Source organism: Coffea eugenioides, chromosome 7 (assembly GCF_003713205.1).
Source record: "Coffea eugenioides isolate CCC68of chromosome 7, Ceug_1.0, whole genome shotgun sequence".
NCBI lineage: Eukaryota > Viridiplantae > Streptophyta > Magnoliopsida > Gentianales > Rubiaceae > Coffea > Coffea eugenioides.
Window position 1 is genome coordinate 36,931,849 of NC_040041.1, and position 17,757 is coordinate 36,949,605.

At 38.4% G+C, this 17,757-nt stretch overlaps 1 protein-coding gene across 1 annotated transcript in view; it reads left to right on the top strand.

Annotated features, from left to right (window-relative positions):
* The window catches only part of LOC113777331, a 33,820-nt gene extending 21,097 nt beyond the window's left edge, over positions 1-12,723 (top strand). The window contains exons 2-3 of the mRNA XM_027322364.1: positions 12,374-12,485; positions 12,684-12,723. Coding sequence (XP_027178165.1) covers positions 12,374-12,485; positions 12,684-12,723 — 152 coding nt within the window. The remainder of the gene's footprint in view (positions 1-12,373; positions 12,486-12,683) is intronic.
* Positions 12,724-17,757: the final 5,034 nt, after the last annotated feature.

A 17,757-nucleotide genomic window follows, 5' to 3' on the forward strand; every position in this document is an offset into this window, starting at 1 on the left:
TTAATCAACCCCTTACATCTAACCTTAAGGTTGCTTCTCCCGGTATGCGAAATTTCATGATTTTTCTCTTACAATTTAACTGAGCATCATATTGAACTAACCAATCCATGTTTAAAATGACATCATATCCCTTAATGGCTAAACTTATCAGATCCCCCAATAACTTTCATTCTTTAATCCAAATTTCACAATTCTTATAAACCGTACTAGTGATCAAACATTGGTCACTCGTATGTGTTTAACTTTCAAATCATATGGTAGTCTAGCAGGTTTCACATTAATTTCATACATAAAATTAGGGTTGACAGAGGAATGAGTGGCACCAAAATCTATTAAAATCTTAGCTAGACGATGTAGACACCAAATTTTGAATAATTTTATATAGCATCTATTTCATGATTTTCATTTTAGATTGCTTGCGTTCGTTGTTTACTTTTAGTTTTAATTTTTGGTTTTAGCTTTTAAGTTTAAAGTTAGCGAAGAGCTTTTAGAAAAAAAGGAAAACATCAAAAATATGTTGTAGTCATTTTGTTTTTATTCAATGCTTTCTTGAAAAGAAAAATTCAAAAAAATAGGCTTTAGTTGGATTGGAAAAATGGAAAAAAGAGAAAAAGAAAAAAAGGAAAATTTGTTCACAAAAATATGTTTATTTCTTTAAATTCAATCTTTGGGCACTTTAGTTATTTTTATTAAGTTATTTTGAGGAAAAAGAAAATGATGAAAAATGGAAAATTTAAAATTTAAAAATGGCTATTTTTGTTTAGTTTTTTGTTTAAAATTATTTTTGTTTTGTTATTATTATTATTACCTGGTTTGTGTAATTTTGTTATTATTATTATTTATATTTTATTTTATCATTTCTGTAATTATCAAGTTGTTTTTAAAAAAAAAAAAAAAAAAAAAAAAAATGCTCGCGGCATGCAAGCTGCATTTTGCCGCAGCTTGCAAAGGGGTCATCGAGCGGCTCCTTAGCTGCAAATACAGGGAAAGTTGCTGGAGTTTTAGGGTTGGGGTTTGCTCGTATAAAAGCCAAGAGAAAGGCTACAGCCGCAAGGGGGATTTTTTGGAGAGCATCGACAGGCCAAAAGAAAAACTGAGCGAGGGTTTTGGGGAGAAGGGAGTTTCAGGGCAAAAACAAAGCACAGAGAGCTAGTGTAGGAGGAAATCTGGAACAAAAGGGAACGGCTATAGGGAAAAAGCTAACGGGGAAAGAAAGAGGAGAGAGTTGAGACCGAGAGAGAGTGGGAAGAGAGAAGAGTGGAGCGTGAGAGTGCTGCGACAGTGGAGGAAAGGGAGGACAGCGGAGGAAAGAAACTGATTGCCGGGAAGGAGGGAGGATAAAGACCTCATCTTTTGACTGTGTCAAGCCTCAGCCGGGAAGGAAGAAACCCAAAGGTAACAGCTTTCCACTTGAGAGTTTGCTTACGAGTTGTTGAGCTATGTTCAAAATGCAGAAAAGTTTCTGCCTTTACGTCTGTTATCGTCCTCCATGCGAGTTTTATTTGTAAATCTGCGTTGGGTTGGGCTGGAATTTGAACGGGTAGGATTTGTGTTTAGCTGTGGGAGGTATGTGATGAATTCATGAGGTTGCTGTTTAACATTCATGACCGATTCTGTTGTGTTTGGATGAACAAATCCAGAAGAATGGCATACGACTTCTGGACAGCTGCGTTTGATTTTTTTTTCTGGTTGCTTATGTGTGGTGGTATTTCTTGCTATTTGCCTTTCCCGGCTATGCTTTGTACCTTGTCCCTGCTATTCTAGATACGCTAGGATTGCATTTGAGAATCCTGGTAATGGGTAAACTTGTCTGCATGTTGAAATGAAAAGAAAGCTGCAGAAAATTGCATCTGAAAAATGCAGAAATGTTTTCGGTGTTTGCGGCTGGTCTTTCTTTTGTTTGTTCATAGGTTCCAGTAGCAGTTTTCCTTGCGTTTCTGTGGAATCTTGAGGATTGCTTAAAAGCTTGTTTGAGGGGTCTTGGCTTGGGCAGCATTGCGCCAAATTTTAGCTTCTGTCTTTCTTTTACAAGGCATGCGTGTGAGTAAGAACTTAGAAAATAGCAACCATCAACCCAGATTTTTCTGTTTTGATCAAGCAACGATAGTGTATTGTTGGGCTTGGTTGATGATTTGGGGATTGTCTTATGATCATTTGATTCAAAAGTTGTTTTTGATTGGTAATGTTTGGATTGGTAATGAAGCAACAGGCTGCGGTTGAAGGGAAACCAGAAAATGAGAAACAAAGGCTTCGTTGCATGCATGAAATAATTCTGAGAAATACATTTCCACCTTTACTTTCTCAATTAATCCTTCTAAGGCCCAGAAGCTTTGAAAATCAATCAATTGGGTCCCTGCAATTTTGCAGCAACGTTGCAAAGACCCCATTAAGTTCTAATTTGTGCAAATAGGTCTTAGAATAGTTGTTTTTTAAGCCATTACTTGACTTTTTCTTTGCCCTTGAATTTTTGAAGTTCCTAAAAGCGTTTGATTAGATTTGAGTGTTTGGTTAATGCTTGCATTTGAGCCCTTGGTAGCTTTTAATTTTACAACTTCATTGCTTGTTTGTTTCAATTGACTACCATGCTTCGTTTCAATTGCACTTAATTCATAACATTAGGGGCTTTATGACCAAGTGAGCTTGTGTTTGCCTATTTTCTTTAATTTTCCCAAATAAATTGGTACCTTGACCTTTTTATTATTTTGGAGGGTAAATTGGTAATTCCACTTCATTAGGACATCGATTCGAGGGAGGTACACTCTATCCCTATTTGCATTTCATTTGACCTTATGTGCTCCTATGTGTTATGTGGATATGCATGTCTACTTCGCTTTCCTTGCCTTGACTAAATTTCTTTCATTTAGTTCATTTACTTTTCGCTTTTGTTTAAGTTATTCGTTATGGGGTATGTGTACACCTCTTGGCTTGTAATAGATAGGGCCTGGCGAGCAATTTTATTTATGTTTTATGGGGTATGTGTACACCTCTTGGCTTGTAATAGATAGGGCTCGGAGAGCATCTGGTCCATTTCCCCTTCCCCTTGGTTGCTTGTTTTTGTTGCTACATGTTTAATTGCTTTAGTAGGCTCTTGCATCTAGTCGAGCATGCTAAGTGCTACGTGCTACGTGTTTACGAGCGTTTTGGCATGTCTACTTGCTTTCATAACCATGAATGAATGGAATGGATGAATGTACGTCACCACACTAGTCCAATGCTAGTTGTGGCTCATTAGGCCATCCCTTTTTGTTAGTGCATATTTGCATGTTCACTACATGTCATGCTTTTTTCTTAGTTTTATCATTTGGCATGCTCCTCGAGCCCCTTTTCCCTCATTTTAGGATTCTTTGCATCTCATGCTAGTTAGGGTACATTTGCTTGAAGAGTCCCCTTCCGATAAGGGAAACGAGCGAGTGTGGCTACTCGATAGCCTTAGCACGCTAGTTTCGCCTTCTAATCAAAGGGAAAATCAAGTCACGATTTAGGTCTCCCCGTACCCAATATGCATGAATTCCCTAGGCTCATGCATTCTCAATCCACTCTATCATTACACTTTCACTTTTGTCTCATTTGCACACATGCACCCTTTTATCACTTTCACTTGCACACGAACACTTTTTTATCTTCACTTGCACACGAGCCCTTTTATCTTCACTTGCACACGAACATTTTTACCTTCACTCGCACACGAGTACTTTCATCTACATTTGCACACCTTCACTCTTATCCTATTACTTTTATCATTTTTCTCACTTCACAAACTCACACTTTCACATGGCATGCATTCCACTCATTTTTCACGTCATTTAGGTTTAGGTGTGACCTCTCCAAAAGGATCATTATTGGGCTTCACAATTAATGTGATTAGCACCACTCAACCTTTGAAGAGAAATTTCCCCCAATACCCCTAGGTCTAGGTTTTTGCATTCATATAGACATATCCAATATGTGATACATACCTTGGGTAGAAAAATTAGGAAAAATGGTTCAAGTCACGCAACTAGCCTTGGCTAGGTCGAAGGGGTGCCTTGGATTTTTATCCTTGCCTTCCCCTTCGTCAAATGTGACCCCCGATCCCTCTTTTGGTTACGTAGACCCAAAGTTCTCAAAAAGGGTTTATTTACTTTTTTTATTCAAAAACAAAAATCATTTTTGGGTGACTTGGTACACCCTAACTCTATACCAAGTGGCGACTCCATTTTTGATACAAAAAACCCTTTTGAACTTCACTTGGCCAAATCGTCGCATTCAAAGTCCCATGGCCTTTTACTTTTCATTTTGCACACGTTCACACCACACACACATCACACAATTCATTCACTCATTCAAAAAGTGGGGCGCGACAGTTGGCGACTCCACTGGGGATTTCCTAAGTGGGTCCAAGCATTTGATTTGACCATTCTTTTCCCTTTTCTACCCTTTTTATGCATAGCATTTGGATATTAGGGTTGCATTTTTCTATTTTTAGGACTTTTGGCCTTGCACGCGTATTAAACTACTCCCTCACTCACGAATGTATGATTGGTTGTTTGAATGAATATTTTATTTGTTTTATTCCGCGCTCGCATTGCATTTGGGGGGGTGTGTCACCTTAGAGCCTCGCGTTGGTTCTTGATCTCTCCCCTCCAAACGAGCACTAGCATACGCGCATACGCTTTAATTATTTTTACCCCTCATTTATTTTTCTTTTAGTGGCTTGTCACGCCACTCCACCCTATTAGGATTTTAGGCGACCCACTTGGACATGTGATCGTATCACGACGTGTGCGTAGCATGATCCGAGGGGTCACTCGATCTTCCGCTTTAAACTTTAGGTTGATAACCTATTAGTTTTTAGTCGAAGGTTGAGGATTTTTTTTAGATTCACCCAGACGGGTAGCCGTAACACGACGTGTGCGTAGCAACGTCTGGGGAATCGCTCGAGCCACCGACAAGGAACCTTGGAAGTGATGACCCTTGGTTTCCAAGTCTGAAGGCTCGGGGACCTATGACTTATCGAGTCTAGATGCATTAGTGAACCCTAACCTCATGCATCCATGATAGTTTACCTAGGATAGCGTCTGCCTTACCCTATTAGGGACACTATTCACGAGGGGAGGGGTCCAACCCCTTTCTCCTTTTATCGCTTTATTTCTTTGTGCTGATTTCGTTGCCACAATGTGTTATGTGTATTTGTCTTGGTTGAACTAACTTTTCTTGGTTTTGTGTCCCCATTGCATTCACAAACCCTAGCAAATAAGAGGTCTGGCATGACCTTCTTTTAGAACCTACCCTCGTAGATAGGTTATTGCACGTTTAAAGATTTTGGGATATTGCATTCATAGATTAATAATTGCATAGCATTCTAAGCCTACTTTGGCGTAATAAAGGGTCCCCTAGGTCATATTGCATTTCAAATTGCATCTTTACTGCTTTAATAAAATGGCATCATGCACAAACCGTAGAAAGGGAATGCCACGTAGGGAATCCCGTGTTTAGAAATAAGCCACCTTGTGTCTCGGATACTTAATCCAATGAGACTTGCACGTTTATATTTCATGTACCATCCAAAGGGGTAGTGCACAAGGTAAGGTAGGATCTGATCATTTTTATAGAGTGATCTTTGGAATATGAGCATCTAATAATCACTTTTTGGCCATTTTATCAAAAATTGGTAAAAAGCCCTTGCGTAAAGGACATTGATTTGAAGAAATTCACAAATGATTCCTCCTATCGAGACGATAAAGAAATTGAGGCCAAAATTTGATTTCTAGAAGGTCATAGACTAATGCACCTCAATAATTTTGAAATAACCAATGGCCGGACAATTCAACCAATTCATTTTGCCAATTCACTCAATAAATAGTCAATTCATTTGACCAATTTACCCTTTTTTAGGGTCACCTGGTCGATTTACCTTTTTAGGGTCACCTGGTCGATTTTGAATAAATCGTCAATTCATTTGACCAATTTACCCTTTTTAGGGTCACCTGGTCGATTTTGAATAAATCGTCAATTCATTTGACCAATTTACCCTTTTTAGGGTCATTCGGCCGATTTTTGAATAAATCACTAGTTCAATTTCATTCATTTGGCCAATTTACCCTTTTTAGGGTCATTCGGCCGATTTTTGAATAAATCACTAGTTCAATTTCATTCATTTGGCCAATTTATCCATTTTTAGGGCAACCGAGCCGATTTTGAATAAATCAAGTTTCGTTCAGTCTAGTTGATCAATTTACCCTTTTTAGGGTGATCTGATTAATTTTGGATAAATTAAATTTCATTCCATTCATTTGACCTGTTTCCCTTTTAGGGTAATCCGGTCGATTTTTAATAAATTGTCAATTTCATTTGACCAATTAGGATTTCAATGTCGAAATTCCAAATTGGGAAATCTAGTCAATTTTGAAGAAAACCGTCCATTGCATCCAATCACTTGGTCAGTTAGGGTTTTGACCACTGAGAAATTTTGTCAACAAGTTCCAATCTCTTCGATAGGAGTTCGTCAAGGTCAAACCCGTGCGTTTTTGCAAGTTCTTGTATCGATCAAAGGTGATCAATCTATTCGGACGAGGTCCTCATTTTGACAAACGTCTCTTCTTATTCCAATGGGCCAAATTTTTCAAAATTATTTTCACTCCATGAGTTGATCGGATCCATCAGGTATTGTATAGTGCCTATTCTAGCGGATTGCATTTTCATGCTAGGCCTACCCTTGGCATAAAAAGGGTTCCCCCCATAGGACATGCATACCGATTTTGCAGTTTTGCCTACTAACTCGGGGTATTTTCTTTTGTTTTCCCCTCCCCTGCATTCATAAAAATATTTCAATAAGACGAAAATATTCTTCTATATCTGATGATAATTTTAATCCAATAAAGTTTGAAGATTACAAGTGTTATTTGATTCTTGGGCAGATCCTACGATGAAAACCCTCTGAGAGATGTTGTAATTGTTTTCCAAAGGGAAATTTTGTATATTTGAAAAGGAGACAAAAAGTGTATATGTGGAGCTCTTTACAAGTTTCTCTCTTCTCATTTGTATCGTAATTGAATGAGAAATTTTGTTTCAAACTTTTTCAGCAATAAACTTTTTGGACAATCATTGTTTTGTGTATATTTATGTACATTTCATTCTTTATTCTTATTCATTGGAGATTTCATGATGAATTTTAAGAAATAAGACTAAATTGGGATTTTTTCAACCTCCGACCTGAAAATTCACAATAAGAGTGCTCAGAAAGAAAAAGGGTGAGCGATCACTCAAAAGGCCCAATGAGATACCTTTTCTCCTTCATTTAACTCCAAAATAAAATCAGTCACATTGATTGATAAATTGCAAATTGGGACATTCTTTGCTTGGAAAAATCCCCATTGGTTTAACCCGATTCAATCACATCTAAGTGAAAGCAAAATGTGCATTATCCTTATTTGTTTGGAAAATTTGGAATGATACTTCGAGCATCCTTTTCTCTACCTATACAGATTTTATCATTTGCTCTCCCATTTGAGCCTTTGAAAGAATAATTTCGTTCCAAATAAACGCCTTGATGATCACTATCCTTCATTAGAAAGTTTTCAAATATCAAAAAGAAGAATGGATTGTCAATGAGCATTTCGTTACTCTGGTTGTCATGAAGTGTAAGAATGATACTTTGGCCATCGCTTCTACAATCCAAACACTATTTATCCCTTGCATCCTCATTTAAGCCAAAATTGGAGGTTCTTTTCAAAGCATCTATGATCGCACCCCACATTGGGGAAGAGAAGAAAAGAGGAAAAAAGAAAAGCAAAATGCTAAAAGAAAAGAAAAGAGGGAATCTCAAACTGGAGAAATTTGAATCTATCTGGGTTTCAATTTTTGAAAAGGAAGAGATTTGTCCGCGTGGATCGCCTATGTTTCGCAAATATGGACGAACAAGGGTCTTCCTCAATCAGTCAATTCAGGTACATGCAAGAAATTTCGCATTAATGAAAGTTTCCTTTCAGAGTTATTGTAAGGAACGGAATACAAGTCAGGCCATTTTCTTTTCCAATCAAACATTCTATCCCTAGTTATCCTTTTTGAGCCTTCAGAATAAATTATTTCATTTGGCAACCCCTGAGAATCGCAAACCCCACACTGGGGGCGAGTTTGAGTTGAAAAGAAAATTTCAAGAAGTGAAAAGTGAAAAGCAACAAAATCAAAAAACAAAAGAAGAAAAGAGAACCTCAGTTCAAAATAAACTGAGGCAATTTTGTGAAAGTTTCAAAGAATGGCAAAAAAGCCGAAAAGTCAAAAGAAGAAAGAAAATGAAAGTGAAAAGCCTCAATTGAGCAAAAACTGAGGCAAATTCTGATTTTACCCTAAAATAGGGTTTGGTGCAACAATGCGATCTCAGATTCTTCAAACCACTTTTGAAATCCGTTTTCAAGCCTTAACTTTTCTAAGCACCCCACCTGACCCCATTACAAAGCCGAAAGTCCTGACTTCTGTTCTTTGCACTGGCCTTGTCAAGGAAATCTCTGATGTCGAAAATTTTAGCTGTATTTCTGAATTGATTAGGTGTGAGGTTGACACTGCTCTTCATATGAAACCCCGCGAGGGTATTTCTGAAAAAAGAAGGAAAAGAAAGATGAGCGAAATGAATGCAAAAGAAAGGTGCAAAAAAGATTTGATGTCGAAAGACCCTGTTGAGTGATGACAAAAAGTCAAACAAAGTCCAAGATCTTGGAGTCCAAAATGAGGGTAATTTTGAGAAAAACGCGATCTTCGGTGCAATGTCCTTTGAAAATTATTTCTTTTAACTATCGTTTTCAAGCCAAATTACAAGCTGATAAAGTCCATCGTTGACTTATTCCTTCATGACAATCCAAAGTGAGGATTATGCTCATAAAAATCCATCGATCACTCATGATCATAAGGGTATAACTCGTTTTCACAGGTTTAGCTATCGCTTCTACCCATTTTGTTGCAAACCTACAAAGCTTATACGTTGACTAAGTTTTCTTAAGAAATAAGGGTGACAAACTCTTTGCTTTCACTAAGATGTGGTATTGAAGGGATTACATACCGTTTGGGCACAAAGAATAAGACAAATCTTTACCTCCCATTTCCAAATCAGACATAACGCCCATTACCCAAAGCTTCGATGCTAAGGTAAGGAAGAAATATCCTGTAATTTGGCATTATTTTGAGAAATTCATCATGAAATTTTCTTTCTTACAGTGTTCGAATAAATGGAGGGGCATCCAAACCAATTTTTACATTCAAATGGGCCCATGCTGGGGCAAAATTTTTATTGGCAAGATTTCGCAAAATAAGCCCACACTGGGGCAAAATTTTTTATAGTTCATTTGAGGATTTCGTCAAAGAGCCAAGTAATATACTTTCAAATCAATCACACTACTCTGTCTATAGTAGTTGCAATATTTTGAAATTCAAGTGCATGTCATGCTTTGTTAAGCCCCCTGTGCAGGTATTCATGGTTCAAAATGACGAAAAGCATCCAGTGAGGCGGATGGCCGATACTGCAAAGAGAAGCAAGAAGAAAGAAGGGAAAAGTGCCCTACACTGGGGCAAAATATTTTGAAAAAGTTTCTCTCGGAAAAATCCGAAAAATTCAAAAGTCAAAAATCAAAAATCAAGTTCAAATTCTTGTCTCTTGGAAAGTCAAATTTAATTTCTTGTTTCTTGACAAATCAAATTCAATTTCTTGACTAATTGGATGGCAGGACTGGGTCTTATCCCACTGACCATTCACCAAAAATCACGTTGGGCCTGGATTTTGTGCCGCCAACATCATTTCAAAGATCAAGTTGGGCCTGGGTTTCGTGCCGCCAGCTTCACAATATCACGTTGGGCCTGAGTTTCGTGCCGCCAACATTTCAAAAATCACGTTGGAACTGGGCCTTATCCCGCCAACCTCGGCAGAACTGGGTTCTATCCCGCTGACCAATTCATCACACTGGGGCAAATTTTCGAATGATTTTTCAAGCAAGTCTTATACAGTTTCTTCATGCAATCCAGCATTTTGTATTTTACCACTAAACATGGGTTAGTCCCACTAGTGTGCATTTTGTTTTCTTCGCCGCTAAACATGGGTCAGTCCCACTAGCGCGCGTTTCATTCTCATTGCCGTTAAACATGGGTCAGTCCCACTAACGTGCATTTTATGTTCCATTGCCACTAAACATGGGTTAGTCCCACTAGTGCGCATTTTGTTTTCTTTGCCGTTAAACATGGGTCAGTCCCACTAACGTGCATTTCTTGTATCCATTGCCACTAAACATGGGTTAGTCCCACTAGTGTGCATTTTGTTTTCTTCGCCGCTAAACATGGGTCAGTCCCACTAGCGCGCGTTTCATTCTCATTGCCGTTAAACATGGGTCAGTCCCACTAACGTGCATTTCTTGTACTTTGCCACTAAACATGGGTTAGTCCCACTAGTGTGCATTTTGTTTTCTTCGCCGCTAAACATGGGTCAGTCCCACTAGCGCGCGTTTCATTCTCATTGCCGTTAAACATGGGTCAGTCCCACTAACGTGCATTTCTTGTACTTTGCCACTAAACATGGGTTAGTCCCACTAGTGTGCATTTTGCTTTCGCCGCTAAACATGGGTCAGTCCCACTAGCGCGCGTTTCATTCTCATTGCCGTTAAACATGGGTCAGTCCCACTAACGTGCATTTCTTGTACTTTGCCACTGAACATGGGTCAGTCCCACTAACGTGCATTTTGTTTTCTACCGCCGTTAGCATCGAGTCTATCTCACTAACGAGCGTGTCTCATTTCTACCGCCGTTAGCATCGAGTCTATCTCACTAACGTGCGTTTTTTCATTCTACCGCCGTTAGCATCGGGTCTATCTCACTAACGAGCGTGTCTCATTTCTACCGCCGTTAGCATCGAGTCTATCTCACTAACGTGCGTGTTTTCATTCTACCGCCGTTAGCATCGAGTCTATCTCACTAACGTGCATGTTCTCATTTCTACCGCCGTTAGCATCGAGCCTATCTCACTAATGTGCGTGTTTCCATCCCACCAACACTCTATCTCACTTCAATTCATCTAATTTTACATTTCTGTTCGGGTCTATCCCGTGGGTCTATCCCAATCTTAAATTTCTGTTCGGGTCAGTCCCGTTTTCAATTCTGGTTCGGGTCAGTCCCGTTTTATTTTTCATGTTCGGGTCAGTCCTGTATTCAAATTCTTGTTCATTGGGATCCTTTTGCAGCCAAATAACACAGGTAAGTATTTGGTGTCTACTTCTTTGTCTCAAGTTTTTTCAAAACTCAGACAAAGAGGGGCAAACTGTAGACACCAAATTTTGAATAATTTTATATAGCATCTATTTCATGATTTTCATTTTAGATTGCTTGCGTTCGTTGTTTACTTTTAGTTTTAATTTTTGGTTTTAGCTTTTAAGTTTAAAGTTAGCGAAGAGCTTTTAGAAAAAAAGGAAAACATCAAAAATATGTTGTAGTCATTTTGTTTTTATTCAATGCTTTCTTGAAAAGAAAAATTCAAAAAAATAGGCTTTAGTTGGATTGGAAAAATGGAAAAAAGAGAAAAAGAAAAAAAGGAAAATTTGTTCACAAAAATATGTTTATTTCTTTAAATTCAATCTTTGGGCACTTTAGTTATTTTTATTAAGTTATTTTGAGGAAAAAGAAAATGATGAAAAATGGAAAATTTAAAATTTAAAAATGGCTATTTTTGTTTAGTTTTTTGTTTAAAATTATTTTTGTTTTGTTATTATTATTATTACCTGGTTTGTGTAATTTTGTTATTATTATTATTTATATTTTATTTTATCATTTCTGTAATTATCAAGTTGTTTTTAAAAAAAAAAAAAAAAAAAAAAAAAAATGCTCGCGGCATGCAAGCTGCATTTTGCCGCAGCTTGCAAAGGGGTCATCGAGCGGCTCCTTAGCTGCAAATACAGGGAAAGTTGCTGGAGTTTTAGGGTTGGGGTTTGCTCGTATAAAAGCCAAGAGAAAGGCTACAGCCGCAAGGGGGATTTTTTGGAGAGCATCGACAGGCCAAAAGAAAAACTGAGCGAGGGTTTTGGGGAGAAGGGAGTTTCAGGGCAAAAACAAAGCACAGAGAGCTAGTGTAGGAGGAAATCTGGAACAAAAGGGAACGGCTATAGGGAAAAAGCTAACGGGGAAAGAAAGAGGAGAGAGTTGAGACCGAGAGAGAGTGGGAAGAGAGAAGAGTGGAGCGTGAGAGTGCTGCGACAGTGGAGGAAAGGGAGGACAGCGGAGGAAAGAAACTGATTGCCGGGAAGGAGGGAGGATAAAGACCTCATCTTTTGACTGTGTCAAGCCTCAGCCGGGAAGGAAGAAACCCAAAGGTAACAGCTTTCCACTTGAGAGTTTGCTTACGAGTTGTTGAGCTATGTTCAAAATGCAGAAAAGTTTCTGCCTTTACGTCTGTTATCGTCCTCCATGCGAGTTTTATTTGTAAATCTGCGTTGGGTTGGGCTGGAATTTGAACGGGTAGGATTTGTGTTTAGCTGTGGGAGGTATGTGATGAATTCATGAGGTTGCTGTTTAACATTCATGACCGATTCTGTTGTGTTTGGATGAACAAATCCAGAAGAATGGCATACGACTTCTGGACAGCTGCGTTTGATTTTTTTTTCTGGTTGCTTATGTGTGGTGGTATTTCTTGCTATTTGCCTTTCCCGGCTATGCTTTGTACCTTGTCCCTGCTATTCTAGATACGCTAGGATTGCATTTGAGAATCCTGGTAATGGGTAAACTTGTCTGCATGTTGAAATGAAAAGAAAGCTGCAGAAAATTGCATCTGAAAAATGCAGAAATGTTTTCGGTGTTTGCGGCTGGTCTTTCTTTTGTTTGTTCATAGGTTCCAGTAGCAGTTTTCCTTGCGTTTCTGTGGAATCTTGAGGATTGCTTAAAAGCTTGTTTGAGGGGTCTTGGCTTGGGCAGCATTGCGCCAAATTTTAGCTTCTGTCTTTCTTTTACAAGGCATGCGTGTGAGTAAGAACTTAGAAAATAGCAACCATCAACCCAGATTTTTCTGTTTTGATCAAGCAACGATAGTGTATTGTTGGGCTTGGTTGATGATTTGGGGATTGTCTTATGATCATTTGATTCAAAAGTTGTTTTTGATTGGTAATGTTTGGATTGGTAATGAAGCAACAGGCTGCGGTTGAAGGGAAACCAGAAAATGAGAAACAAAGGCTTCGTTGCATGCATGAAATAATTCTGAGAAATACATTTCCACCTTTACTTTCTCAATTAATCCTTCTAAGGCCCAGAAGCTTTGAAAATCAATCAATTGGGTCCCTGCAATTTTGCAGCAACGTTGCAAAGACCCCATTAAGTTCTAATTTGTGCAAATAGGTCTTAGAATAGTTGTTTTTTAAGCCATTACTTGACTTTTTCTTTGCCCTTGAATTTTTGAAGTTCCTAAAAGCGTTTGATTAGATTTGAGTGTTTGGTTAATGCTTGCATTTGAGCCCTTGGTAGCTTTTAATTTTACAACTTCATTGCTTGTTTGTTTCAATTGACTACCATGCTTCGTTTCAATTGCACTTAATTCATAACATTAGGGGCTTTATGACCAAGTGAGCTTGTGTTTGCCTATTTTCTTTAATTTTCCCAAATAAATTGGTACCTTGACCTTTTTATTATTTTGGAGGGTAAATTGGTAATTCCACTTCATTAGGACATCGATTCGAGGGAGGTACACTCTATCCCTATTTGCATTTCATTTGACCTTATGTGCTCCTATGTGTTATGTGGATATGCATGTCTACTTCGCTTTCCTTGCCTTGACTAAATTTCTTTCATTTAGTTCATTTACTTTTCGCTTTTGTTTAAGTTATTCGTTATGGGGTATGTGTACACCTCTTGGCTTGTAATAGATAGGGCCTGGCGAGCAATTTTATTTATGTTTTATGGGGTATGTGTACACCTCTTGGCTTGTAATAGATAGGGCTCGGAGAGCATCTGGTCCATTTCCCCTTCCCCTTGGTTGCTTGTTTTTGTTGCTACATGTTTAATTGCTTTAGTAGGCTCTTGCATCTAGTCGAGCATGCTAAGTGCTACGTGCTACGTGTTTACGAGCGTTTTGGCATGTCTACTTGCTTTCATAACCATGAATGAATGGAATGGATGAATGTACGTCACCACACTAGTCCAATGCTAGTTGTGGCTCATTAGGCCATCCCTTTTTGTTAGTGCATATTTGCATGTTCACTACATGTCATGCTTTTTTCTTAGTTTTATCATTTGGCATGCTCCTCGAGCCCCTTTTCCCTCATTTTAGGATTCTTTGCATCTCATGCTAGTTAGGGTACATTTGCTTGAAGAGTCCCCTTCCGATAAGGGAAACGAGCGAGTGTGGCTACTCGATAGCCTTAGCACGCTAGTTTCGCCTTCTAATCAAAGGGAAAATCAAGTCACGATTTAGGTCTCCCCGTACCCAATATGCATGAATTCCCTAGGCTCATGCATTCTCAATCCACTCTATCATTACACTTTCACTTTTGTCTCATTTGCACACATGCACCCTTTTATCACTTTCACTTGCACACGAACACTTTTTTATCTTCACTTGCACACGAGCCCTTTTATCTTCACTTGCACACGAACATTTTTACCTTCACTCGCACACGAGTACTTTCATCTACATTTGCACACCTTCACTCTTATCCTATTACTTTTATCATTTTTCTCACTTCACAAACTCACACTTTCACATGGCATGCATTCCACTCATTTTTCACGTCATTTAGGTTTAGGTGTGACCTCTCCAAAAGGATCATTATTGGGCTTCACAATTAATGTGATTAGCACCACTCAACCTTTGAAGAGAAATTTCCCCCAATACCCCTAGGTCTAGGTTTTTGCATTCATATAGACATATCCAATATGTGATACATACCTTGGGTAGAAAAATTAGGAAAAATGGTTCAAGTCACGCAACTAGCCTTGGCTAGGTCGAAGGGGTGCCTTGGATTTTTATCCTTGCCTTCCCCTTCGTCAAATGTGACCCCCGATCCCTCTTTTGGTTACGTAGACCCAAAGTTCTCAAAAAGGGTTTATTTACTTTTTTTATTCAAAAACAAAAATCATTTTTGGGTGACTTGGTACACCCTAACTCTATACCAAGTGGCGACTCCATTTTTGATACAAAAAACCCTTTTGAACTTCACTTGGCCAAATCGTCGCATTCAAAGTCCCATGGCCTTTTACTTTTCATTTTGCACACGTTCACACCACACACACATCACACAATTCATTCACTCATTCAAAAAGTGGGGCGCGACAGACGATGGAACACAGGAATCGTACCTTCTATAATCTCAGATGAATTAGGGACCTGATGTTACTCTATTGCATATACTCGAGCCGACACTTTTGGTCTATTTCCTTCCACCTTTGTCTACCCAAGGTTTATCTTGTTGGATTGCTGGGTCTCACTTCTTTCTCGAGGCAAAATTGGATAGTTGGCGATCTGATATTCAGCACTTCCCCACAACACAAATATTTTCTTTCCTTCCTTCAGCAACTTTTCTTAATATAATTTGACTTTCCACAGTATCCACAATAGACACGAGGAGCTAATGCAGAGCCTCCTTGTGAGACCCTCTTTGTTGTCCTCTTTTGCCTTGGGCTCCTCTTGACAGGCCTCCTCTTGGCGTTTTGGAAAATTTTATTCCACATGTCCCTCTTCCAAACTTAAGGGTACATTCCTATCAACTTGCCCAAAACTCCTACTAGGCACACCTCATTTTTTTGCCTGAAAAGCTCTGACTTGGAGTCTCGCACTTTCAACTCATTGGGCTTTTTTGATAGTGTCACCAAACGTATTAATTTGGGCTACGGCTAAATCTTTCTGAATTTCGACATTTAGTTCTTGTACAAATCGCCATATTTGTTTTTGCTCTGTTACTACCAGTTCAAGAGTAAATTTAGATAATCTGGTGAATTGAGTTTCATATTCGGCAACACTTTGGGTGCCCTGACGAAATCTAATAAACTCATCTTCTCTTTTCTCTTGAATCAGAGGTGAAAAATATTTCGTTTTAAACTCTCTTATAAAATTTATCCATGTCCTTGGGGTTTACTCTCTTTTCCATTTCATTCATATCACATTCTATCGAAAACGGGCTACTCTCTCTTACTGAAAAACAGCAAAAGTCACTTGTCTTTTTTCAGTATAATACAATACTGCAAAAATATTAATTATTTTCTCTAGCCACTTCTCAGTTACATCAGGGTCAGGTCCTTTAAGGAATTTTGATGGGAAGAATTTTTGGAATCATTCGAGAGCTCTATCTTCCCCTTCCATATGGTTTTCAAGGTTTTCAGGTTGGTTACCAGAGTTTTGGCCCTGACGATCCACCATCTGTGTTAACAGATCAGTCAAACATTATATAACTGTAGTTACTTGTTCGTTGCGATCGGCCATTGGTACTCGATTCTATTCGGCTGTCGATTCGCGATCACCCCCTTGATCCAGGGGGTGCCTAGGCCTACGTCCACAGTCTCGCCCACTTCTTCTACCCTCCATTTATTTTTAACAAATTTAGGGTCAAAATGTATATACAAAAATTAAAGATGTATAGATGCACCGGTAAGACGTAAGAATATAATCAAACCAGAAAATTAAATACATCTAGACACAACCCTTTCATACAGATCACACAATAAAAGTAGGTTACAAGCAAAAGCAATCCCATTAAAAAAAGCAGCGAGATCATAACAAAAGTACAATGAACAAACTATATCAAAAGTACAGAAAACATCAAACTAGGGCCTTTCCTAATTTCCCCTCTCGCAGGGTCAAAATGTAGATTATAGTTCATAGGAGCTCTAACTTAGTTCCCAACAGAATTAGGGGATGCTTCATTTCTAGGAAATTCATTACCATGACCTACATCAGCCAAATTCACATCCACCACCTCTCCAAGTAAAGTTCTACATTCCTGTAAAATACCCTCAGTTCAGTCTCCTATTTCCCTTAGCACCTTAGTAAGATGTTTGATAGATGACTAATTTACGCTATTTTTGAATGACATATTATATTATTTTTAGTCACTTTGGCAATATTATAGAAAGAAAATGGATTATTTTGGCTATAATTAGTTTAAAATGCTCTCAAGTGATTAAATGAGGTTTATATCACTTTTTACTTGCATTTTGTCCATAATTTGTATAGGAGTTGGAAATATATTTCATTTGGATGAAAAGGAAGTTGACAGCTTTGATACATGTTTGTATTTCAGTGATAACTTGATCTACAATGATCAGATTGAGATGATTCTTGAACCATTTTGAAGATAAGAGCTAGATCTACAATTCATATAAAGACACTGAAATCCAGTTTGAAGGTTTTCTAGGTCAAAAAATCAAATTACAGTAGCCAATTTCTATGGTCGAACTGAAACAAGGCATGAAGCAGTGAAGGGTATTTTAGTCATTTCTCAGCATACACAAATCCAAATGAGATGATTCTTAATGCATTGGAAAGATAACTCAAAGAGTTACAAGTTTATGTTTTGGTAAGCTATCATCGACAAAAGTTCAGTTGAAGTTAAGGTAAAATTGGAGCAACATTGAAGACTGAACAGAAATTGCAAAGAAAGGCAAGAGAGCAATTCGGCCAACAATCCGCCTGGTTATGGCTGGATTCTTGGTTGGATTTTGGTCAGAAATGGCTGCTCTCCACTTGCACAACTTGTTTCCTCCTCCAATAATTCATAACTATTGATGGACATGTGACGACCATTTTGCAGCTGTAAAAAGAATGTTTGAAGCCTC